The 27,277-nt window shown below is 44.2% G+C and overlaps 1 protein-coding gene across 1 annotated transcript; it reads right to left on the bottom strand.

The window, feature by feature from the left end:
* Window positions 1-4: 4 nt before the first annotated feature.
* LOC135904523 (motile sperm domain-containing protein 2-like) lies at window positions 5-27,277 on the bottom strand. The gene is made up of 8 exons (XM_065435332.2): window positions 26,895-27,277; window positions 15,409-15,555; window positions 14,111-14,197; window positions 13,605-13,759; window positions 6,130-6,190; window positions 4,372-4,410; window positions 4,065-4,189; window positions 5-1,337 (listed from the first exon to the last, which is right to left on the bottom strand). Exons 1-8 carry the CDS (start codon window positions 27,010-27,012, stop codon window positions 1,278-1,280), a joined length of 792 nt encoding a protein of 263 aa, XP_065291404.1. The 5' UTR covers window positions 27,013-27,277; the 3' UTR covers window positions 5-1,277.

Raw genomic sequence — 27,277 nt, 5'->3', positions numbered from 1 at the left:
ATAATCATGTAATAACAGGTTTTATTTTCTGATATAAAAATATGTCTTTGTACACATTCGCAATTCGTGCAAACTGCAAGGTACATTACCACCTATATCCGCATGATGAACTTTTGCACATCAGTTAAAATGCCTAATCGCAAAACAACAGCGTCATTGGCTGATGTACTGATAAGGAAGAGTGCTCTCTGAACAGTTTTGCTTCCCGAAGAACACTGAAGGTGGAAATTTGACCTTTTAGGCAACGTGAGAGTCCACCGAATTGGGGAAAAAAGTGTAAACTAATCCTGTCGCTTCTAATAAGATCGCACAATTAACTTTACTTCGACGTCGCCTAGACCCAGTATAACTGACAAGAGTGTACATGCTGTCTTTGTTAGAACTTATAAGAAATGTGTTTCTTTACTATTCTAAGAATAATACGTACGTTTAGGACGTTAAATCACCATTTTTATGTCAGTTTTCTTTTTTTCTTTTTGGTAAACGTCATCCACGACAGAACAATGCGAGCGTGTTATGCATGTTCGCAAGAAAAAGAACTATTTTTTTTTTTGTGATGGCAGTCCGCACACTATATCACAGCATTGAGCATTGCACGTCTAGTGCTCCAGGGGGACATATTCAAATATTACATGAAATGTATGGAAAATAGAGAACAAAAGAACCTTCTCTTGGTATCATTGTTCATAAGGCCCATAGAATCATTTACAAAGAAAAATAGAAATGTGCCAACGTTATATGCTTTTAAGCAAAACAGTGATCTCTCTTGAGAATGATCACATCAAAGACAGTAAACAGCGCAAATAACGCTTATGGGAAAAGCAGTTGAGTATGAAAAGGTTGCACTTCAGTTTGCTTGAATGTACACAGGGTCCAAATATAGATTTTTCTAAAGGGAGCATCGCCCTACCATTTAGGGAGCCAATCTTTATATTTCGTTATACATAAGCTTTTCCACGAACAAAACGCCAGGAAATGCTGGAATGGCTAAATTTACAAAAAAAAACATTCATTCAATGTTCAGCAGCTCTATACTTCCCACTTAGGTAACCTTTCTTGTACGCTGGGTTTTCGTCGTCATTTTTCTCAACACAGAAAAACACACCGCCGGCTTTTTCTTTTTGTTCAGCAGAGCACCGCAAAGAGGTCTTTGAGGTCAAATCCCTCGAGGGGGGCAGCCCGTAAACAAGCTCTCAGCGGCCGATCTGGTGCGCGGCATCCGGCGAACCACCAAGAGGAGTCATCCGGTGGGACAGGCGGACGTTGTCGGGCCCCACTCAACAAGCGACTCGCTCTCCGAGCGGCTTTCCTGGGACGTAGCTGTACTCGTAAGTGTCCTGCAAGAATACATGAGAACCACGGCATTTATGCGCATGGGAAATTCTTATTCACTCGTAAGTCTCTCGAGACGTCTGAGCACAAGCCTTTATCGGCGGCGGACGCCGTAAGCTGTGTTACCCGGCCTAGAATTACCGGATGTTCTATTCGATACCGCAGCATCGAGCCTTCCAATAGAACGAAAAGTGGCGTGCCCTTTCGTCTCTAACGTTTTGCAAGCGAGTTGACTAGGCTTGGCTCATTGTCTTGCCACGTAAAGGTCAAGAAAAACGTTGGGATGCATCTGCGCAGCAGTAGAAAGAGATGTTGAAGGCCGTGCACAAAGACATAGTTATTGTGATTTTAAACACCGTCACAAGTTGGTTGAGTGTGGTAAGGGAGTAGTGTATCACATGCCTCCCCCCCCCCCCCCCCCCCCCCTGCGGGAAGTGGTACATCGGCCAAACAGGAAGGTGTTTGATTAACAAATTAATGGACCACAGAGCTTCGTTGAAAGGGCAGCCATCGTCTAATTTTTGCCTACATTGCAAAGAATGCAATTGTAAAGCGTTGCTGAATGAAACTATAGGGTATCGTCAAGGCACAAAGACAGGACTGCGTGGGGAGATTGCCGAAGCATTCCTTATTGGCAAGTCCGGTGAGATGTGTATTGCGAGGCAGTCTGTGACGCTGCACGAGCTAGAAATTCATAATTAAACCGCTATTATTCAAGGTTTTATGCGCGTTTGTGCCATGGTATATAATTGTGTGTCTGACAATAAGCTGCAGTATCTAGTCCGCGCTCGTATCATGTTTATATAGAGTTATAGCACAGCGAGTTCAGCGGGCCAGCGTAGGCGCCACTGCGCATGTGCGGTACGCTGGGGCGGCCAGCGTTTCTCCGGAGCGAATGGCGACCACGCGCTCGAACAGCAGTGGCACCTCGTCGGTGTCGTCTTCAGATAGAGCGATTGAGCATCGCACACGTAATGCGAAGACGTGGGATCGTTCCCCATCTGCGGCAAGTTGTTTTGTCATCCACTTTCATTGCCAATTATTTATCATTTCTTAAATTCAATTGGTAATTACAAGTAATTTCCCCTATATTTTCCTTAGTGTCTTTGTTGCTTTCTCATGATATGAAGAAGACCTATGTATCATGCAAGACGCTTCAGCAACGAGGCCGTTTCGTGGCGATTTGAAGCAGATGACCGCGATCGAGAACCCGAAGCGAGCGTACGCATCTTTTCCTAGTAACTCCAACCTTGTTCGACAAGTGGAGCAGCAAAGCGCTCCCCTTACTCCGCTCGACCGAGCAGTCTCCGCTCGCCTGCTGGACCCACTGGCTTCTAAACCCGCTGAACTATAACTCTCTTATTTGTCGTCCCTTGTTCTCTTTTTCCGCGCCATTTTTGGCCAGTATGGAATACAAACCTAACCTACCCAGCATTCAGTGCTTAAAAGTCAACTCACCAAATTTCCATCGCCAAAGGACAAAACAAAGAGGAGAACTGACAGGTGTTTCTTTCGTTTCCCTTTCTATTCTTTTTTTTCCTTCTTCACAGTGCGAGAATCTGGGTTTTGTCTGTCTGTTTCCCAGTGGCGTGAACTTCTACAAGATGGATCGCCAGCGTGACCACTCTGAGGCCCTGCTGCGGTACGTTAGTACCAAGCTTGTGCTCGGCATTCACTACGCATGGATACGAAACAACTTTAATGATCAACTGAAGTGCACAGCTATCGTTGTAAATAGCGAAAGTTGTTATCTATTGAGACATGCCAAGCTTCATAAAGTGCCATTAACGCAGCAGGCATTGTACACATGTCGGTTAGTGCCATAAAATTCGCACAACTGATTATACATGTCTAATAAATGTCGATATGCGGACGAGTATCCATACTTGCTTCTGTGCGTATCGTGTGGCTGGGTCGTAACCTCTAATTAGGGGGCGGGCGGAAATTGGTTGCGTCATAATCTTGAGATCATGGCGGAAATTATTGACGAAGCATCTCGGGCGAGCCGTGAGTGCTACCTGAGTTTGTATTCTCCATCACTGATCCCGCCGGGGGTAAAACAAATGTTTCACGCTAAATCAAAGCGGAAGTTTCAATACGCAGCAGACGACTATGAAAATGGCGACTATTTTAGACTGGTTTTACCTTTCAAAAAGCACTTGAGCGTTAAAATGTCAGAAAACTCCTCTAGTGGTTTATTTGAACAGAGGGATTCGCCCATAAAAGCGAGTTTTATGGCAGCAACAAGTTTACAGAAACTTTACATAAATCACTAAAACATCGGAAACTTAACCTGCCAAGCTGGTTGGAATGACGAATCTCAAGCTTGACGGCGAAGCCAGTTGATTTCGAAAGACAAGGGGAAAACGCGAAGTTGCTCCTAGTTACCAGTGCAATTACTCATAAACGTCTACAGGAAGGCTTAAAACCATAGGTGTTGAGATCAATCGTTCTCTCTCCGAAATATACAAATGAAGAGCTTGACTTTTGAGCTGATTGGTTAAGCACAATACAACTTTGTTTTCTAATTCCAACGCTTCAAGTGCAACAAAACCTCTACATCGCAAGAGCGCAAAAAAAAAGAAAAGAGAAACGCTGTATACAAATGAAAGATACCGGCGATTCGTGAAGAGAATGTGTTCATAGTAAGAGCAATAAAAATGGCGAGGAAATTGAAGAGTGCACTCTGGTCGTCCTGCGTAGCCGCGACCATGCTCCAACAGTTTACTCACCGTTCCGCCCATGTGGACTGGGAGCTCCTTGGGGTCAATGTAATTCTTGATCTCCTCCGTGTTGACCATCTTGACGCGTGCTGCGGCCTCGGGCATCATCCAGCCCTTGATGATCTTCCAGGCGGCTAAGAAAAAGTGGGTCGGCAAAACGTATTACGCCAGTTATGCAAGGTTGAGTATATTGGCGCGCATGACATATATCACGACTGAACGGCTCTTCCTATACTTAGTTGTTAAGGTGCGCGCTTTGGTGCGCTGGTTGTACATCTCGACAAGGTCGTGTAAGGGATGAGAACCAAGAACTCACCATTAAACAACCATGGCATGTCGTAGACAAGGACGTAGCCTAGAAGAAAGAAGGAAAGGAGTAAAAAAGAAAAGAAATGTAGTTAGTCGTCAGCCTGGGTGTGCCGAGCTTGCTCGTTTTAGACCTTGAGAAGAGAAGCGTTATCAAAAAAAGCAGTTAAGGGTTTCCTCTTGTCCACGCCTGTGTCTGCGACATAGAGGTAATGACCACCGCGGAACCACTGTAATGAGTGAGTGCGAGCGTGTCTTTACTGTCATGGTGGCGCGCTTTTTTTCCTCGTCGTAAATGGCGCAAAAAGCAGCAGTCCGATAAACATTGCTTGGTAGGTTTAACGTGCTAGCAAAAAAGAACTTAATGTGCATACGTAATAATAGAAAGAGCTAAAGTCTGTGCGTACCTGTACACGTTTCCTTTGCCTACAATAGTTGCACTGTAGAGACTAAAACCTGCAACGAACTGAAAACGAACCTGTGAGCGCTGAAGCAAAACGGCTTGTGTCTCAATCGCGAATCGTAGAAATCCACACCGACGAATGTCGACATTCTGTCTCGACGCATTAGTACAAACATAAAGAGCTATCTTAAACGGGGAACAGATAGAAAATATTTCTCAAAGTGCACGTTCGCGGTGTTTTTTTTCTCTGGGTGCTGTATTCGGCTGCATTTTGTAAAGAACATCGACGTGACACGCTGCTCAAGAGCAGCACTGAAATTGTTCTTGAAACAGAAGTGGCTCGCTAAGTCCAGAAAGCTAGCCAGACTCATGGAATAGTTCATTCATTCATTCATTCATTCATTTCACATACTGTCAATACTTCATGAGATCATAAGGAAGGGCAAGTACAATGGCAAGTACAATGGTAGGAGTTGCGAACAGCAAAATGAATGAGAATACAGTATATAATTACACGACTGTCAATGCAAAAGTTTTTGCTTGGCTAAAACAACAGAATTAAGTACACCATCAAAGATTCAACATATGGGCACAATTTACGGCTACCTAGAAGCCTAGTTACCTATGGAACACACACACAAGCGATGCCTGTGCTTCGTTCTTTTTTGTGTCCTTGTTTTTATTGCGCTACACTTCATACATTCTATGATGATCAGCCAACAAGCCCCCATTGCCACCCTCGTTTCCAGGCTCGACCTATTTTAGCTCCTCTCATGGGAAGCTGTGTGCACATCACGACGCCTAACTTTTTTTAAATTGCAAATTGCATCTGTCACGACGTATTTTACCCACAAGAACTCGCGTTCTCCTTTTCATTCAAGTGCAAGGTGTTGTGTAATGCCGGGAGCTAAGCAATAGAGTTCGACACACGGTAGCTACGAGCAAGTTGAATTATCACGCGCGCTGCCCGCGTAGATTGAAATCTGAAGGTGCGTACAGGTTGCCTACAGATCTGCAGAGCGCTGTCCTCGATATCCCATATGTTCATGCGATGAATGCAAAAAGAAAATACAGAAATGAAAGCACTTTTTCTTTGGCGTTACCTCTATATTCTATCTCTTGAAAATTTGCATGAGAGGTCGCGAACTCTGCCCTACAGAGAAAGGAAACCACACGCCAACTTTCTCAGCACGGGCAAGGTGCTGCGTATACCTCCTTAATGTAAAGAAGTGTACGACCGTTAAGGGACGCCTGACATTGTGAAGGCACCTTGTTCTTTAAAGGTTGATGCAAGAACATCTTGCAAAAGCTATCAGAAAATTTACTGAAGTATGAAAGCACACTAAAAGTCTCAGGATCGCTTACCAAGGCCCAGCGGGTACCTCTTGAGGAATACGTTGAAGATGAACTTGGTGAAGTCTATATCCTGAAGGGAAAGAGGAAGGGAAACGAAACATCAGTCCCCTGAATGACCTATAAGGGCATATTTATGCAAATATGAACCTCCATAAGGCAATTACAGAAATACTATGCCACGTTGAAGAACAAGATGCTTTCGTGTATGGCGCTACGTGTGGTTGACTTTCTTTTCGCCTAGAGTCGACGACAAAGGTAAAAATTTCGTATACAGCACGCGAGTCTTGCACAGAACGGGAGATCGATTACGGTAACAATCCGGGAAATACGGTCACCGTTAAAAAGCAAAACAATGCACGTGTAATGCTACGTAAGTGCGGGGGCGATCAGGGTATTTCTGTTGGTGCAGTTGTCCAAACATGTTTCGTTTTCCTCACGTTAGCGGTCGTAATAACCTTGGTGTACTAACTTCATAAAAGCGTGAGCGTAATCATTTCGTCTTTGACGTACAATATCTCTGATTATATCTTAATTCAGAGAAACGTTCAAGCGAACCTATTGGCTTGCTGCTTTCGATGTGACATGTGTGAGTCCTGTTTTTTTTTTTAATTCTATGACTCGTAAACCGACATAGACAGATTATGAGGCACTTTTGACGCGCTCCCCGAGCTGTCACAGCGGATGTGCAAAGTGTGCTTGTAAAGGCGGGCTTCTCCCCAACAGCAAGTATTTTGAGGAGAAACCAGCTATGTTCATTTCATGTTCAAGTTTTTCCCTGTGTTTTTATAGAGCCTGTGTATTTTAGGCATCTGTTGAATGCGTACCGAAAGTCATTACGATAACAACATGAAGCGTCAAGTAATTTTACTGTGGAGTAATATGAATTGAGGTCACGAACAGCGTATGAAACCTGTTGCTGTTTTGTTGAAGAATCGCTTAACAGTTCAAAGTTAAATATTTGTTTTTCTCGATGAAAGGAAAAGTACTGGAAGTGTAAAAAAAAACTACAATACTATATTGGTGAGAGTTGAACTATGGCGACAAGGCGTCCTGGCTAACACTACCACGGCTATAGGCTGCACCATTGGGTTACGCCTATCCACAGGGTATACACATGTACATTCTTATTGTAGCTTTCTTAGGACTTTAGACACAACGCTGGTGTTCCGAATGCAGGAAGGCTTGCCTTCTTTTGTTTCACTAAACGCGGAAGCGTCAAGGTGCGGCGACGGTGAGGTTTCCTTCGCATTTCTTAGCCTGTCACACAGAGTTATTGATGTAGAACCGCACGGGGCCTTCCAAGCCTTGGCAATTGATGGCCCCAACGAAGGCCAACTGACTACTGTCTTTCTGTGCAAGGGTACGCCATTGTGACGCATGAAGATTGCAACTTGGGCTTCGCGCTTGACGAGAAAAGGAAATTTATAAGTGGCAGTGGCAGAAGAGCATGAGGCCCCTTGCGTGTCATCCTTGTCTCTGGAGCGGTGTTACTTCAATGGTAACTGAGCACAGTGCTGGGCATGTCAATGTGGCAGGAACTTCGATGGCGCCACCATAGGAATTTTATATATATATATGAGTAGTATGACAAATGATGCAACTGCGCTATTGCATATCTGGATGGCAGGGCTCTCAATCGTGTTTTGAAAGAACAACGCCCACATGCCAATCTTAAAAAAGAGAAGCCGACAAATGTATCACCATTCACGTACAACGCCGGCCTATTTATTATCATTTAAGACAATCGCAGCTTTTGATCTTCAATTCAATTCTATTTCAATTCAAGAATTGTTTACTTGTTGCTTCAAAACGAAAGTGCTCATGTACGCTGAACGCTGTGGCCGACCGCTGTTTTTCCATTTATTTCCGATGTGTATGCAGGTTTCGTTCTACCTAAACAATTGAGAGCGCCGCCAGCGTCCAGATGCGCCAGAACGCAGTTAAGTAATTAAGGCAATGTTGTACTTCGCGGGCTTTATTCAAAACCCCGGAAAATAATAACTACGTGAAATGTCACGTAAATAAACAACTTCACAGGGCGTATTTCTTTTTTTCATACTGAAATTCATTTATTAACAAACTAATAGCACTTTGGAATATGATCAAGACGGCTACGAACAATATATTTTTGGTCTCTTTCCATTATGGTGTACCATTCTTTGAGGTGAACCATTACCGTTACGTGAAACACCAGGTACATACAGCATTATCATCTTTAAGTTTTACGGAACTTCTAAATATCGCCTGTTGCAGAAAACATAATTCTAGTCCTTGAGCTGGATTATTCAGAGAGGATGACATTACTCATGCACGATATCTAAAATGCTCAACTAATTAACAAGAATCGCGAGTTATCTTTTGAATTAAAAACATTACGGCACATAGTGCAATTCACGAATTGTAGCCGGTGAGCTCGCAAGATGTATCCATGCGGAATGAATTTCCAGAATGACGCTACTTAGGAGATATGCAACGCCAAACTTCCAGTAAAAATTCACTGTTGTTCCGCTTACTTTTTTGAAGAAAGTGCTTCTTTTATGCGCCGAAGCACAAAAGTACCTGGAACGCCCATGCATTTTGTCCCACGCATTGGGAAATAATATCTCGAAACTGATGTTATCCTTGAATTTCATTTCAAGGGGACACGTCTTGCAAGCTCTCCAGCTACAATTCGTAAATTGTAATATGAGCCGCAAATTATTTAATTATGAAGTTGATTAGTGCGTTTGTGTTAATTAGTTGAATACGTGTTTCGATTTCTCGTGCTAGGAATGTCCGCGTCTTCGGATAAGTCAGCTCAAGGGCAAAAATTATATTATCTGCAACAGGCCATTTTTACAAATTTCGTAAAACTTTAAAATGATCCACAGGTATATGCAGGATGTTTCACGCAACTTGAACCAAAGATTTTAAAAAAAGGTGCTTAACCGCAGCTGTGTGAAACCAATGACAATCAATGATTTGCGGTAATGTAGCGCTCCAACAATATTTTTTTTATGTTCCGCGTAATTAGTTAATTAACTGAGATCAATTCATACGTTTTAATATTCACTTTAGGACGAAGTGCGTTTCGTTACGTTGTAGAGGAGATTCAGAAACGACCGATACAATTCTTGTGGCAACAAACATGCATGGTGATTTTTTTCGGACTTTAAAGAAAGCCGGCGAAATATTGAATGAAACCACGGGATAGCGCTCATGCACTATCGCACTGCAGCGCCCAACCGTGCGTCGAACCTATCGCTTATCAGGGACGACGGCGCTTCCTTTCCGTGTGCCACCGCCAAAGATGCCGACGCACTGCGAAGCCGATGCCTAGAGCCGTGGCCGCTCACTTCGCCACGGTCCGCGCGCACGGTTCTTTCGCTCGAAGCACGGTCGAGAGCGCTGCAATACGATAGCGCATGAGCGCAGTGACGTGGTTTCATTTCGTATATCGCGGGCTTTCTTTAAATGTCGAAAAATATCGCCACGCAGCACGTATTGTGTTGTAGATGGGTTGCTGGAAAAGTGCATTTTTGGATCTTGTAATGGTTGGTGACGTCGCTGAACCTGGTCATTGTACCTTCCAATTCCCATACTTGGGAGGGCCCTGTCGAGGGGTCTACGTTCGTCGGGCTGCGTCCTCGAACTGCGTTGTGTGCCGCCGCGTTAGGGTTGTCCTTTCCCGTTGTGTCGGGGGTGTAGGCTGGTACCCATAGGATTTGGACGCGTCTTTCTTCCCTTGTTGCTTTGCCTTTTCTGAGTATGTTTAGCGCCTCAGCTGACAACCGGCCGTTCGCGAAGTTGCGTACTGCCACCTGGGAATCGCCGATTATATAGTATGCATTGATTTGTGCTATGGCTAACGCTATAGCCACTTCCTCCGCCATTTCGATGCGTGCCGTGTTTATAGTTTATAGCTTGTGCAGCATTGTCTGTTGTGGTTGAGTACTGCTGCGACAAAGCTACGTTTGTGTTTGTAACGTGCAGGGTCTACAAAGGCCTTGCCTCTTCCATATTTCTTGGCCATGCTCTTTCCTTTCCTTTTTCACCTGCCCTCGTGGTGTACAGGATGCATATTCTTGGCTAGGGGGGAAGGGGGGCGGTACCGTGAGTTTGGCCCTTATTTCCTTGGGTATGTCGCGTCTGCCTCCATGTTGTGTGTGGTAGCGTATCCCTACTTTATCTAGGACGTGTCTGGCCACCGTATTCTTGGAGAGGCGTTCGTATTGTGCTACACGCTGCGCTTCTATTGGCTCTTCTAGCGTGTTGTTCAGTCCCAGTTCTAGGAGTTGCTCCATGCTCGCGCTTAGCATGAGTCTAATCGCTTGTTTATATACCTTCCTAATCAGGCCATCTAGCTTCTTCTTTTCCGCGGCGTACCATCTATGGTATGCTGCCACATACGTGATCTGACTTGTGACGAACGCCTGGATGATTCTCATGACGCTTACTTCTTTCATGCCCTCGTGCCTGTTGGTGATTCTCTTGGTCAGTCGCATGGTGTGAGAAACTTCAGCTTCGATTTTGCGAATGGTTGCTCCGTTGGTGCCCTTGGCTTCTATGATCACTCCCAACACCCCTACCTTCTCGACTTTGGGTGTGGTTTGTCCATCTTGGGTCTTGAGTTGTATGTCTGTGCAGGTTTGTGTGTTGTGGTTCTTGAGAGGTCTCTCCTTTAGCGTTGGTCTGTATAGCAACAGTTCAGATTTTTTGGCCGAGCATGTTTGACCGGTGCCTTCTAGGTATTTCTCGACTGTTTCAACTGCTTCTTGTAGTCTCTGTTCAATTGATCCATCACTGCCATCGCTTATCCATAACGTGATGTCGACTGCATAGGCTGTGTGACTAAGTCCTTCGATTCTTTGTAATCAGAGCCAGGTTAAAAGCCTAAAGTGAATATTAAAGCTTTCGCATAATAGATATAAGTTAATTAACTAATGAAGCTGAATATAAGAAAAATTCAATGTAAGAATAACATATAATGTAAAAACTATAATATAAACACTCAATATAAGAAACACAAGGTGCGCCACATGACGGCAAACCATATGTCGTTTGTTTCATTCAGCTGTGGTTAACCACGTTTTTAAATTGCTTAGTTCAAATTACGTGAAACACCCTGTGTAGTGAAAACGCAGGCATGCTTTAAGTTACAACCCCTTGGCCATTTGCACATGATAGCATTAGGAGCTTTCTCCTCTATTTTCCTGTGGCGACTGTGGGAACAAACGGGTGATATAGGAGCAGGTGAACAGGCTTTATGTCGTTCGTAGAAACTCGCCGAAATTTGTGACTCTTGAAGAATTTTCCAGGATATAAAACCCCCTTTCGTCATCACTAGCAGTACTCGCACTTAAACAAGAACATTCAGTTGTGCCTACTTCGAGAACATCTGTTTTATGGTCTTACAGCAGAATAAATGGAGAAGATACATTTCTTTCGTTCTTGCACTTTAGACGTGTGTGATCGGATTTTGCATTAATATACCACTAAATTAATGCTATATTAAATGTATATTCCATTAATATATTGTTAATACACAAATATGTCGTTACTACCAATATACACATACAATACAATACAATATACAATTTACAGTTCAGTGTGCAAAAAATGGGAGCATTTTCTATTGGGCACGCTATCGGATAGTCTGAGCTAATGGCCCACGCGAGCAGAAACTGCGCGAAGCGTAGCTCGACGATTTGTTCGGTTTATTATTTTTGTAGTTTACTACGAGTTTTTACTCGTTTCGGTGTTTGTATTTCGGGAAGTCCTTGTAGCTTCAGATATCAGATGCACACGCCTCAATGGAGAATTGTCTCTCTCACCTGAATGGCTTTCATGGCCGCGCGGGAGATTGCTTTTCAAACCATGATAAGGATATGCTGTAACATGTGTCGTGGCTTAAAGTCGTTTGTCGTTATCTTATTCGTACACCTGAGTAACATATTTTTCATATACAGGGTGCTTCAGCGAACACTTTCAAAATATTTAAAGGTTGCCGGTGGCAGATTGCTCGAATCTAGTTTATGAGCCGGTCTGCTCGAAGCGGAGCACACTACTTGCACAAAAAACTAAAATGCAAAATCGAGTAATTAACAATAATTCACTAATTAACTTTCTAGCTAATTATATGATAACCCATATTGCAATTTACAAATTCTAGCAGAGGTCTTCTGAAGGTGGATTCAGTTGGAACGAATTCCCAGCACAACAGTTTCGAGATATAAATTCCCGGACTTTGCGGAAATATCCATTGGCGTTCCAGTTACTCGTGTGCTTCAGTGCATGAAACGACGTTTCGTTAACAAATTAACTGGAACGCCAATGCATTTCTCCGCAAAGTGTTGGAATCTATATCTCGAAACTGGTATCATCTTGAAAATTCGTTCCAAGTGGATTCGCCTTGCGAAGTCCACTGCTTGAATTTAATAATTGCAATATGGGTCATAAGATAATTAGCTAGAAGTTATTCAGTAAATTCTCGTTTATTAGGCGATTCTACATTTAAATTTTTTGTGCAAGTATTATCCGCCGCTTCGAGTAGACCAGCTCATGAACTAGAATTGTTATATCTGCCACAGGCAACATTTAAAGATTTTTGAAAGTGTTCGCTGAAACACCCCGTATATTGCACGGAAGATAAACTTTTCATAGCTAAAGTAGCCTTTACGTAACTAGTGACGTCGACCAAGATTTTCACGTAAGTTACATTACTTTGCCCTGTCATTACGTGGTGCATTTCTGCCAACCGTGCTCACCCGTCCGTACTTCCACCAAGCGAGTATTTTCCCGACGACGTCCGCAATTCTCGCCATGCGTGAAGATGTTGTAGCACTTAAGTTCCTTCGATAAACTTTTCGCCTACGGGGTCGCACCAACGTAGGCTTGGGACATTTTTTCACGGCCATCAAGCACGTGCATTTCTGTCTTACTGCGGTGAAAGCTGCCGCAGTTATGCGAGCGCCGAGTACTCGCGGCAGCGGCGAAGCTCTCGCGCCGTGCGAGACACACGGGAAGGCGTTGCGTGGTCGATGCTCGCAGCACGGCACTTTTCTCGTTGATGTGCTCTGGTACACCGACTCCGCACCCCGCCGTTGCTCAGCCTGTTGCTATAGGCGTTGTTCATAAACTACAGTCAATCTAAATAAAGCATTAGGTCTTTCCGTGCAGTTTGAGGGCCTCCTAGCGCGTCCGCTGTAGGTTATATATATTATAGAGATATTTACAAAGTTTAGCGAATTTAGCTAAGGGTCGAGGCCCTCAAGAACGTCAGCAGCGCTTTCGTGGCCCGTAACGCACAAGTGGTGCTCTCCCATGGGCCGATAATGTGCCGTATTGCCAAGCTCGAGCCCCACTGAAGGTGCAGTGCCGCCTTCAAAGGCTCTCTCTCTCTCTCTCTGATACGTAGCGGAAGGTGAAAGGGGGTGAAAGGAAGTGTTGCCGCTGTCCTCTACCAACAGCGCGAACGAGCTAGGCAAGGAACAAAAGCCGCGTACCATGTTGCTCAGGCCGGCCCCACTGCAGTCGAACACCATAGTGACCTTCTTGGCGCCATGATCATTATACAGCTTTTCCAGGAAGAACAGGAACACTCGCTTCACCTCAAGAACGTCGGCTTGACCCTTGGTGTAGTTCTTGCACCGGAGCACCACTGGTGAGTCGAGGAAAGGCAAGATACTAAATGACCGGCAGCAATCACAGTGTGAACACTTTTCGTGAATAATATAAGGTTGCGCGCACGTTTATCTTGTATGCTTAATTTTTACACTTTTGTCTCATAACAGCTCAAAAAGGATTGCCTGTAAATATGAGAAAGGAATTAAGAACTGCTACGGATGTTATGTTGCAAGTGCCGAGGTGACAAGTTCTCCTGCACATGTTGTCATCAACGGCATAGCGCTGTGAAGCCTCGCTTTTATAAATACTTTGGCAATAAACTAGCTTGAGACCTCTAGATATTGTGATAGACAAAAAAATTGCACTTTGTTTTGTGAGTACTTACACACGTGGCATCCAAGCTTGTCTTTGCCGTATGGGTAGATTGCGTTTTGCTCAAAATACTCCTTAGGTATGGATTCCTCCGTGATATCTGCAAGAGCACATCTCTTTAATCGTGTAGCATGCAAAGTTACGCTTAAATTTGAAAAGCAGCGTTTAGAACATTCCATGTATGGCTGGTGATGATGACAATGAATTTGCATTTCTGTAGCACGCATGTTCATGCCGTGATTCAGGTCAGCTCCGCACTAGTTGAGTGGTTCATCAGCGAAATAAAGTGCCCACAAGCCTGCCAAACCTATGTTCAATAACAGATGCCATCAAAATCTGTGCAGGTATTTGTTCATATTTGTACAGTTATAATGAATTCGAATGACACTGTGGTTAATCGTATACCTGTGCTTTTTATCTGAGGCCGTGACGGCAGGCTTAACAGAACTCGGCAAGAGCTCAGCCTTATCTCGCAGACACATCAAGCGCCGCCTGGCTTTTCGCCCCTGGTTTTCAGTAAAATATCGCTTTTTGCCGTCTGGATCACGACGCAAACGCGCTGGGCGATTTCACCGATAACGCATCGGCCCAAGAGGCTGTCCTTGAGCGGTTCTGGCCGAGCGCAGTGAACCCGCTGACGGCCACGGCCTTGAAAGCGAGCAAGCGTTGGCTCGGCAGTTGCGTTAACAACACGGCTGATCTCCGATGAAGGATAATTCTATTCCATCATGCGGGAAAATAAAATAACGAAGCGACGTTTCCAGTTGTCCATCGGCACGAGACGACGAAAATAAGAACGCTCTGCTCCAGCCGAGTAGTGCACTGCAGGAAAATAACGAGGGCTTGGCAATGCTGTGTTTAACCAACGCAAGCTTTGAACCGCTCTGGGTCTCGCTTTCCTTCTTCACGGTCACACCTATTAAATGTAATCTGGAGCCACGTGCTCTGTAGACGAAGCAGGCAAGACGAAGGGCACAAGCAAGGCCACACCGCAGTGCACTCTTCCTGCATTTGTAATCGTCCTCTGAGTCAGTATAACCGCGTGTGCGGTCTCAAAATATGTCCTCCGCTGTTACAACGCGCACAACATGGTGGTGGCATACGAAGGGACTTTCTGTCGATGCGAGCACCACTGATAACGCGAGCTCAAAGAAAGTACGAAACGAAGAAATGTCCAATTCGCTTTTTATCCCCGTTTCTTTCGCCCTCTTTTCTACTCTATGCGCTGTTCAAGCCCTTTTAGTTATATAATGGCAATGATGATTATGACAACAAGAACAGGAATAACGCACACGGTAACGATAACCGTACCTCGGATCTTGACATAACGTCTCCAGCGAAGATGGTACGAGGCGACCTTGTGGGCCAACTCCATGTCGAGCCGCACGTGGGCGATTATCTTCCGACAGAAATCATCGCTCTCCTTTATCTTCTTCACATCTTCGTCGTAGTACACATCTGCGAAGTAGGCAAGGGTGAAGCGCACGTGGGCATGAGCAAAAGGAATCGTCAGTCACACGCATCAAAGCGAGGTGCATGCATTCCGGTGAACTGGTCATGGATCACTCCAGTGGAACGTTTTTAGCGCATTCGAAGCGTGTAGTGTCCGAATTAAAGATCCATGAATGATCACAGGTACCCGAAAACAAGAGAAATAGAAACACGGGATCACTTAAGAATACAGACCGAAAAGCTTTACTTGACTTAAGTGAGGGAACTGGAAAAAAACAAAATGGCAACCTCATGTAGTCGCGCATTCATGGACCATTGTAAATCGAGGGACGGGTAGGAACTTATCCTACCCCGCCCTCCCCCCTTTTTTTTTCTTTTCTTACCGTCACCGTACGACGCAACTTGTGTGATTTGGACGCATTACGTGAATGTGTTCGAGTGACGCTGCATGCGTGTGTGCATGAATGTGATGTACGAGTCAAGTTTATATATCCCACCAAATATTTCATATCTTTGCCTTATATCGGGAGCCTATATATTTATTTGGCAAAAATATGCGCTTTATGAAAACGCCCTGATGTTCTACTGCCTTTAGAACACCCCAGAATTGAGGATATTGCTTATACAGTGCCGATTTTCTTCAATAATACTGGTCGTGGATCTCATTCCTCGCACTACATTTGCTCAAAACACCGCAGTAACAAAGGAATTGAAACTGTTATCGCTTAAACAACGAATAATGTTTACGATAAACACGTATGAATAACGCTTAGGCTTGGACAAAATCCAAACACAAAAATGTTTGAAAATAACGGTTCCTCTTAGTAAAGATCAACACCACAAATACTTTAGGAAAAGAAGTGTTGCTACCTGTCGTAGATTCATGAAGCCTCGTATGCAAAGTGACAACAACACTCAGGATTCTACCTTTTCTATTTTAGAGAGGCAGAAATATAAAATCTAGCAATATTGACCGAAAATGCCCCTCCGACTTGACGGCGGCCCGGCCGTGGCAACTAACGCAGGTGTGATTTCTGCAGCGGCGCATTTTAATAAGACCAGATCAAGTATGTCTTCGAATTTTTGTTCAACTGCTTTATGATCCCACCTTTCCATAACAATGACAAACACACGCTTATATATTTATTGCTTTTCTCGCTAAGGCTGTTCGTGACTTCTCGTATAACAATTTAGAAGGATGAGCAAAATGAGAACGCGGTGAAGGATGAAATAAGAAAAAGAATTTTACTGCGGCAGTTGATTACAGGCAACCTTATAAAGTAGCATGATAAAAAAAGAGAATTAGGAGAGGAGCGTACCGGTAGGTATGAAAGGGGCGCGGAAGATAACGTTCGGGTAGTATGATCACTAGAGACGAAGTTAGTGGCTGTTTGACCTAAGGAAGAAGTGCCCTTTACAGTACTACTGTAATTAACAAAACAAACGCAGCTTCAGATCTTCGTCGGAAGGTGGAAAACGAGCGCTCATCTGTCGCTGCAGCGGCGCAACGGCAACGTCAGAACCCTTGCGAGTCGAGTTGAGAGTCGAACACATTGCACGGGCGTTTCCGTAGGCGTTGCTGTAGAATAATGCCGGCCGCTTTTCTCGTGTCCGTTCGTGTCCAGCGTATAACTCACCACAGTGGTAGCTGTGCACGCTGCCTCTTGGTGGTGCACGAGTTAGACAAGGCTAAGCGCAGTGTCCGTAAGAGAAGTGCATCGTTCCGACCTCCCGTTAGGACAATGCCACAGGGTGCGCGAGACGTTTGGCCTACGTACACGTGGCGCACACATGCTCCAGGAACGCCGTCTTTGTGCTGCACTGTGCACGCCTTCTGTATAGAGCTGGCAGTCCAGCGAGATGTGCGCACATTTGTGCACTTATTTGTTATGGTAATTGCTTACTATTACAATGGCAACGGCTGACCACACCGACACGCCCACATACAAAGCGCTATCAGTCTTCGCCGAACAAACCCTACATGGCAAACTTGAATATGAATTGTGAACTAGATAGTTGCACAGCATTACATTAATGTTCAGGCCTTTAGAGCAAACAATGGAGAATAAAAGTAGTTACAAGTCCTAATGTCTGCCTGACAACAGACGTATTCAAAAGGCGCGAATAATTCATGCGGCACAGCAGTCGATGCGTCCTGCAGTACACGCTAGAAAAGTGGAGAAGCGGTTACACTGAAGGGGAGCTTCACCTTCTAGACACCGAAACTCAGTAACGGAATGCGCATAAGTACATAACCTATGGTAGGGAAGTTTATGAGGTGCAGGAGGTGTCGCAGTCGTCGCGCCCCCCGTAACTACGTGCCCGGTGGCAAGGCTGTTGCCACTGTAATTATAAGTAATTAGCATAACAATCAAGTGCACGAATGTGCGCACATTTTGCTGGACTACCCGCTATAGAAGGCCTGTACTGTGTGGCAGAAAGACGGCGTTCCTGGAAGTCAGCGGAACGTAGAACGCAAGAATGATGCAACGTTAGCCCCTCTGCTCCGGCGGCCTGTTTATGCGTGGAAGAGGAAGAGGACTGCTGTGCACTATAACGTTTGTCCTTGTTCGAGAGCTGCGATTTCTTTTTCCTCGTGCGCAAGGTCAGAAAAGCACGATGGGCGAGTATCCAAAAGACGACCTTCATATTTGGAAGGAGGTCCGTCCTGCAGGGAGACCTGGCGGTTAGCGTGCGCTTGTGCGTGGCGTGATACCAATACGCAGTGAATTCGTGTGTGCAGCCAGTTTTTACTAGGACACTGCACGTGTGCCAAAATATAGGTCTCGTTCACACTGCACTTGACTAAGGCTTTTCATAGCGCAGTTACCGGGTGCATCATACGCCATCGAAACATTTATTGGGGCGATGTTAGTGCTTCTCAGTTTGGACGCGAATTGCTACATTCTCCTAAAAGACGCAAAGATTGCTGATTTGTAGAAAGTGATACCAATTAGATTTATTTAGATTTGAATTCGTGTGCACACGTGCTTACATGAACGATCTCTGCATGATTAGTGAGACCACATATGGACTTGCGTGGAATAATTATTGCAAACAATATGAAGCGTTTGTTCCATACGCTAATCTGGGTTTGTGTTAGGTATTGCGTATTTGTCTTCACAGCTCGGATTTGTGAGCGCTTCATATATGCTTACTTCACACTGCGGCTCGTTATGTCTTGCAAGAAGTCTGACCCTTCCGATCGTATAACTTAATGCATTACCACGTGCGCTGCAGGCTTTCGCCTTCACGGTGTGAATGCGATAGTCTGAGAGTCTAGCATGCTGCCGAATTTTATTTCGATATCTACATTCGCCCGACGGTGCTAAGGTAGGGGGGGGAGGGGGTAACAATACAAAGGACCAACGAATCGCTCTTAAATAACAAATCCAAACGCCGCAGTCCAAATGGCAACGCATGACTAAGACATCTGCAAGAACAGGTGTCGGCTAGTCGTGATAGCAGAGATAATATCGGCAAAGACACGCGCCCAAAGACAAACGGTTGCTGCGAGCAATAAGCTTCGTGAATTCGGCTCTACAGTACCTTGGAGGAGGCAGAGTGAAGGCGCGAGGGCAACGCTGTGTAAATTTACGCTTTAATAAATACGCAAGCGCCTTTGCAGAGAGCACCAGCTGAAGGCTGTTTCACTACTTTAATATGTAATACTTGAAGCCTTTCGAGAGTCGGGCAAGAGATCTGACCTGAACATGGATGGTTCCAAGAAGACCTATAGCATATGTACTCAGTGCAGATTACTGCGACAAAATAGTCATTAAGCAGTTGCCTTGACATTTTATTACAGATATTCCGCGCAGTAAATAATAGCAGATGACACCAGTGAGCACAAGAAAGAGAAATAATCGCTCAGCATTTTCCAATAAGTGAAGCGGCGCGGGGTAGCTAGCGAGTGCCTTGAGAGAAAATATTATCACTGAATTCAGCGGTATATCAACTCTACTGTGAGATCCAATATTTAGGGCACCAGGATATAATTATTTTCACGTAACTTCATTGTTGGCACATACGTAATTATCCATAATAAGCCGTTGTGCAAGTGATCATATGGTCAGGGTTCAGAGGTAGCGATGTCTGGTAGATTCTGTTGCATGATACCGAAAATGCAGGCCACGTTTACTCGCATAGGAAATGTCCGCACTGATGCAGACAACAATGAGCACAATTGCTATCAAGCAAAGCGCGCATAACTTCCACTGGAGTGCAGTTTTGAAATTCCTCGCGTGTAACGTACAACAGGAATGTAATACGCAGAAATAAAAGAAAAATCAAATAACAGACATTCATTATTTACTTTCTTGCGTGCAAACAAGACGAAATCTTTACTCAATGTGTTCTTCGCTAAGTGGGTCAGCAGAGCAAAACTGGACCTTGAAACTCTACAGTTGCAGTGAAGCAATATTTAAACGTAAGGTAGACTACACAATCATCACAGTGTTTTAAGAGCTCGCGCATGCGTGAACAGGGTCACTGCATTCTTTCTCCCCATGCTTCCAGAGTGCAGGCCACGTACGCACGGTCCGTCGCACACCGGGAGGTATTGTTTAGTAACGGAAGGCCGCAGCAAGATTTCACGCCCCAGATTCGAGCACTAAGCCAAGGCCTGGCCACTTCAACGTGTCTAAGTGAATCACTGGCCAAGCAAGCGGGAAACTAGCGATTTCTTTCTTCTTTGGTTTTTTTATGCGCCGTCGCAGACTAGGAAATCCTTCAAGGGCCATGTTTAACAAAGCGGGCGAACGGGACGACTAGCAAACAACCGTGTTAGCTTGAAGAGATATGTCCGCACAGCTTTACGTATATCACACTGATGCTTACACGGAAATGCGAAACAGAAAGAAAGAAAAAGAAATAGAGAGAGAAAAGCGAAGCCATCGCGACGTTTCGTCAACCTTGTCCCTATTCGAGGGAGCCACGTATGAGCGGCTGTCGCTCCGTTCTCCCTGACCCGAGACGTCTCTGCACTCACATCTGCGCACGCTGGAGACACTAATGCGTGCCGGATTACAACAAAGGGAGCCTCCCGCCAGACGGCCGTCTACGCTATAATTGACATCTTGTGACGTTTAAATGCGTGTTCTTTGCGCAGACTGCATGGCCAAGAAACGCTTTCTCCAAACGTGCTGCCGGCCCTTGGTGTTTCCTTGGCCCCGTACGTCTACTGATCTACATAACACGCGTAGCTATGCATTATGACGGGCTAGCTGAGGGATCAGAAATGCTGAAGTGCTTTGTTTCTTTTCTTTCCTTTTTTTTGTGCGTGGGTGACAAAGAGCGCTCTTGACAAGACAGTCACCGTTGCTTTCAGCCACTGGTGTGCTTCATCGTATACATCGTGTAACACGCATGTGGAACTGCATGTTGGGCGCGAAATGATCTTTACGTCCCTTTTCCTCGATGGCCTGCGAGAAACGACAAGCAATCCATGGTAGTTACACGAGACATTTCTTTCTTTCTTATTTTTTTTTTACCGCTTGCCCTATGAAGCTACAAACACACGTGTACGAGCAGGAAAAGTCCGGTAGATATGGTCATTTCTGAGCAGCAGAAAATCAAAACAAACCTGCTGACGTACTCTTTCTCCGCGCTCAGGAAATGAAGGTTATCGTCGTGAAGGTAAACTACGCAAATGAATGATTACTTTGAGCAAGCTGGTTGTTTATCCTCTCGTCTCGTCGAGAGGAAAAGTTTCTGATTGAAAGTGTTTTGACAGAAAAATCACTACCATTACATTTTGTCTCGAACCATCGCGAACCTTGGCAACAGTTAATCAATTATATATATATATATATATATATATATATATATATATATATATATATATATAAATATATATATATATATATATATATATGTATATATATGTGGTAGGCAAAGAGGGTTTCTTCAGGCTACCTTTCAAACGTAAAGAACTTGAGTGGTGCTACAAGGTAAACAGAACAAGTAACAGAACAAGTATTTTAAAATTAAATACTTGTTCTGTTTACCTTGTAGCACCACTCAAGTTCTTTATATATATATATATATATATATATATATATATATATATATATATATATATATATATATACATATATATATATATATATATATATATATATATATATATATATATATATATATATATATATTGTGGTAAAGGCGAGGGCGATGTGCAGGTACAGAAACAGAAGATACGTTCAGTAGCTTAGCGGGAGAAATGAACGATAACGACCAAAAGTCTACATGGTTTGTAAACACCTGGCAGAACAGTTTGCTTACCGCCTGTCGCCGAAGGTTTGAGAACAACTAGGCAAGAAAACGATAACATTTCCCCTGCAAGCAGATCTATAGCCGACCAATTTGCGCAGAACCACTGCTGACAGCATGGCTCTATACGACAGGACTACCTTTATACTCCGTTTCATACTTAGCGTGCAACGCTGTCCAAGCTAGGCAATGATTTCGGTCATTGAAATGCATAAATCAGCGCGTTTCGTGCTCGAGATTCGTGGTCACACATGTTTGCGCGAGCCTGCGCGTGAGGAGCCGCGACGGGCTGCTAATGAAAAAAAACTTGAAAAGGAAAACAGCAAAACACAAAAGATCTCAAACGACATATTGTTACGGTGCATTTGGACAGGACCATGCGCGCAAGAGGGAGACGAAGAGGAAGTGGTAGACTGCCTACTGGAGCTGTGGCTTTTGTACCAGCCTGCGCGTTTAACGCTAACTTTTTCCTATGTAAGCAGTTATACATACGTCCGTACGTCGGGCTTCCTCTTCGTAACAATAATAACAGCGGTATACTGCAATTGGTTCATTTTTAAGGTAAGAAACTTTTTACAGTGAAGCTGTATATGGCTAGCATTCTGTGTTTTTTGTTCGCCGTGAACAAAACTATCATCATCAATGGTTCTTACCCTCGTAAGCATTCATGCTCCCGTAGGCAAGCAAAAAAAATGCAACGGCCCGCAAGGCAGAGGCTACGAGCACTCAGCAAACTGAAGCGAACCATGCTTAAATTCTTTCCAATCACCCATACAGCGTTCAGAACAGCCTGTCGAAAACCATCATCATCAGTGAATCTATCCCAATGAGCAATGGCTCATACTTTCGTGAGCAATGACTCATACCCCTTAAGCAAGCAAAAAATACAGTGACTCGCAGTGCCGTAAGGTTCATGGCTACTCACTTTGCGTGAATTATCTACAGTGACACTACCCGCGTTGTCGCTGTCGGTGATTTCAATGTAGATGTGTCGGTACCGAAAAGGGAGTGGTTTATGCGTTCCGTGCTGCAGACATACCGACCACCCAGCGGCGTACGTGCATCCAGTTAACATTTTCAAATAACGTGATTGCAGTTGCGAGTGAAATAGTGACCATGGATCAAGACAATAAATTAGTGTGCGTACCTTTCGTCACGATGACCCCACATGAAGACAATAAATCCGTTTGTACCTTTGTTCAAAATTGTGTCACCTCCATGTCGTGTGCTAAACAGCTTCACTGGTCAACCAACTTCACAGTGGAATGGCTCATGATTTTTTCTTTATTACTGAGCCTCAATAAAGAACAATTTCACGTGATTGCTCAGAAAAACACGAAACTCTTTCTTGGTGTGAACGCAGCTGCAGCTAGAAGTCGCGCTAATCTTCGCAGAGTTGCACGTAATGTATGAAAAGTAGTAGAAGTGTATTTAAAGAAATCGACATCTTGCGATGAGTGGAATAGGGGCTCCATTATGGAGAAGCGACGATGACTCCGTCTATTGAGATACGTCTTTTTTTTTTACTATTTGACAACACACGCTCAGTTTTCTTATTGCGTGAGGTTCATTAAGCCCTTGCAGAATTACTTACATAACGAGCTACTTGAATTAAAGTGAAGCCAAGATCCTGTCCAGAGAATTGTGCAACTACAAAAGAATTTTCAGCCTCTCTTCTTGTCACGTTTGCCACAAGAAACGGACTAAACATGATTGAGGTTTCTTCCAAAGGTATGTTCTTTAGGTCGCACCCAGACATGAAAAGCTTTCTTTCGTGTCATTTAGCATGCTCAAGTTGCAGCATTTGCCGTTAAGTACTACCAGAGTGCATGTTGAGCACTTCGCGCGGTCACATATATATATATATATATATATATATATATATATATATATATATATATATATATATATATATATATATATATATATATATATATATATATATATATATATAACGAGAAGAAAGGGGGTTAACCGAGGGGCCCGATTTTTATTAGCGATATTATAAGACGCCAACCAACACTGACACCAAGGACAACATAAAGGAAATTACTTCTGCTTAATAAAGGAAATAAAGAAAAAGAAACGATATACGGAAATGAAAGTGGATGAAAAAACAACTTGCTGCAGGTGGGGAACGATCCCACCTGCGGCAAGTTGTTTTTTCATCCACTTTCATTTCCATTAATATATCGGTTCTTTGTTTCCTTTAATAAGCACAAGAAATAATTTCCCTTATGTTGTCCTTGGTGTCAGTGTTGGTTGGCTTCTTATAATATCGCTAATAAAAATCGGGCCCCTCGGTTAACCCCCTTTCTTCTCGTTTATATATATATATATATATATATATATATATATATATATATATATATATATATATATATATATATATATATATATGACCAGGCGCGAAGATAAGCCTCCCCCCTTGCCTTTCCCTGTACAAAAAAAAAGGAAAAGAAAGATTTTCCTTGTTTCAAGCTGGGTCAAACTGCTTAAACGCCACAAAAAACGTGAATCGCATTTTCCTGCTTTTTATTTTTTCGTTTGCCACGGAAAGACAACGCTCATGCTAAAGCGTCCGCGTAGGCTGCCCAGAAATGAGAGATTTTGTAACAGACAGTCGGCGAGCGTAGCGGGCGGCCGCAGATTCTGTTGCAGGCCGTAGCCGAAAACCGATGTGGGTGGAACGCAAATGACCACGTACACTGGGAAGAAGCGCATTTGTAATCCTGGGCAATAGACCACGGGGGTATTACAGGCACAATTAAATATGTGGCCATGGTTGAGCGGTGGTCAGAATGGATTATTCTGCCTGTTAAAGAGCCTAAGAGGTCGTTTCAAATTTCATTGCAGCGCTTGTGTAATGCCTGGAAGCTGCACTGAGCGAGCAAATGATTATTCTTATAAGCAGAGACGCGTCATTCCCTTGGCATCAAGTTACTTCTGGTGCTTTCTGTGGAGCTCATGTTGGCAGAACGTGTGGCCAGCTGTACTTGCACGTCTTATACTTCGTGGGCCAGCGTTACTCTCCGGAGTCTAACGAGCGCGCGACGCATGCGTAGAGGATGCCATTTTTGTACTGTTATGCAAACATCCGGTCTGACATCGCCGCGGTTCGGTGGCACGTGTAGTTCACTTTACGACTGGGCGAGCTGTTCCTTTAATTACCATTCCGTTATTGTCTTGCAGCGGCATATATATCGCAATTATCGTGTCCGACCCCACAGGCATGTCAAGATATGCTTTTCATCAGAACAAAAAAGGTGAAGAAACTCAATAGGAATCGGGATATTCTAAAGAGAAAGGGCGTCCATTTCCGTTCCTACAAAATCTTATGTATATTGCGCGTCTGATGGGCATCAGAGCTAGTTTTGGAGAATTCGAAAGCTGTCTTGGAGGAAGCGTTGTTGGCTGCGGGCAAAACTGAAAGGTTTTCACAATGAGACAGCGCAGAGGCAAGCTGCGTAACCGGACGAATATTTTGAAGAGCAAGTAGAATATACTGCCTTCAGGTTTGGATAGCTGCATGATGACTTTTTTTCTCTGCGGTGTGGGAGATTGCCCTGCCTCTCTTCAAGGCGCTGTTAAAAGTTGCCTTATTACTATGCTATAGTTGTCTTGAATGACGTAAAATGAGACTTCCGAACAGGAATCGCCATGAATACGAGGTACTTATTCAGCATGCACTGCAGCGTGCAGAATAACGCACTATAAGGAAAACCGAATCTCCATCGTACTGCCCGCATCTTCAGTATCTGGCGAGGAGCTGCGCGTAATATCCTGCAGAACTTTCCGGCATAATTCTGCGACGAGGTTGCGACAGTGTCGCTGATAGGAGAACAGTCTTGGCCCCTCACTGGACGCGTGAACATTTAGTGTTAGTTAATGTGATCTATTTGCGTTAATGACATTTTTAGTTGCCCAAAAGAATGGCTTTATGGGCGCGAACAGCATGATCCGAACAATGTATCAGAGCAAAATAAGACGTCCCGCCATTTGGCGCATACTATTGGGCCTACAACATCGTCTCAGTGTCGCTCCTTTTTACGTTGAATTCATTTTATTTACTTGTACAGGCAGTTGCAGTTTAGCGCACTGCATCAGGCACGTTTTACCTCAGTTTCAGTGCATGCGATTTCACAGAATAACACATTTCAGTCGCTTCTGTTATTGACGGCAAGTCGTAAAAATTTTATGAAATCGTATCATGAAATGTCATCGAGCACAAAGGCGTGTGAACTCGGCGAAACACTCAAATTTTCAGAATTTTCCCACGGTGACCATTCTGAAACTATTTAAAGTGAAATGAAACAAGAAGTCATGGGTGACCCAGCCTCGGCTCACATCTATGGTCACGCAGCATAAAAACAGTCGCTGTCGAGACGCGCTGTTCCATGCTGTAGTTCGCAAGATTACCATCTTTTTCTCAAGTAGGACAAATCCTGCATTTTCCAATTCTACATCATCCCTCTATTACATCTTTACCGTCAATGTAACCTTAGTCCTCAATATCGCTCAACTCCATATTTCAGGCACCAACGTCAAGGACTGTAGACTATACACAATATTTTCACAACGTAACTTGCTATGCACAATGACAACTTGCATTGTAACAAATTACCGTTGCATTTAGACTTTGTATAGTTTCTGTTCTTTTGTTCATGTATGGTTATTTGCTTGCTTTTCATGTGCTCTATTTGCTAACATTAATACACCGTCCAAAAGAACGTCCAATACAACTTACCAAAAAGGAATCTGCGAGAGTTATCTAAATAAACATTTGATTACCTTAAGTGCACCGATAAATGCCACGGCGCAGCTTTTTAACATTGAAAAACGTCAAGTCTCAAGCAAGTGCACAGTTTATTCTTGTGGGCGCATTTTCTTGCATTTCAGCTGTCTTTAGCTACTCGGAAGCTCGAACGCATTTTAACGTTTACGTATGTAGTACCATTAAACGCCCGAAACCGTACGTGCTTCAGTTTGACAGCGCAGGATTTGCGTCTACTGACTACTGCTCAGGCGTGCCTCACGCTTAGGTCGCGGAGTTTCGACCCGGCGCGCGCACTCACCGTCCTCCTCATTCCAGGTGTCGAGGAAGTGCTGGCGCAGCTCGCGGATCTGTTCCGGCGTTACCAGGGCCCAGTTCTTCTCTTCTCCAAATACGTCGTCCTCCAACATGTACGGCATGGCTGCTGCTGTTAGATACACTAAATCGCCTCGGAGCAAGCGACAAGTCCCTGTGAGGAGTGAGGGGATCAAGAATTGTTCAGCCCGCGGCGCCGGTCGAGCGAGTGACTACTCCGGTTCCCGTCTCGCAGAACAACGCGCACCGTGACACTTGGCGGACTGCAACGGTGGTTGGGCGGGCTTTCCCTTTCGTACACGCGACGCGCTGCGCTCGAGTAATCCTTCTCTACTTTTTTCGCATCGACGCTCTCACCGTCTTTGATTT

Source organism: Dermacentor albipictus, chromosome 1 (genome assembly GCF_038994185.2).
Source record: "Dermacentor albipictus isolate Rhodes 1998 colony chromosome 1, USDA_Dalb.pri_finalv2, whole genome shotgun sequence".
Classification (NCBI taxonomy): domain Eukaryota; kingdom Metazoa; phylum Arthropoda; class Arachnida; order Ixodida; family Ixodidae; genus Dermacentor; species Dermacentor albipictus.
Note: the sequence above shows the minus strand (reverse complement) of the source record. Positions and strands in the feature narration are given on the sequence as shown.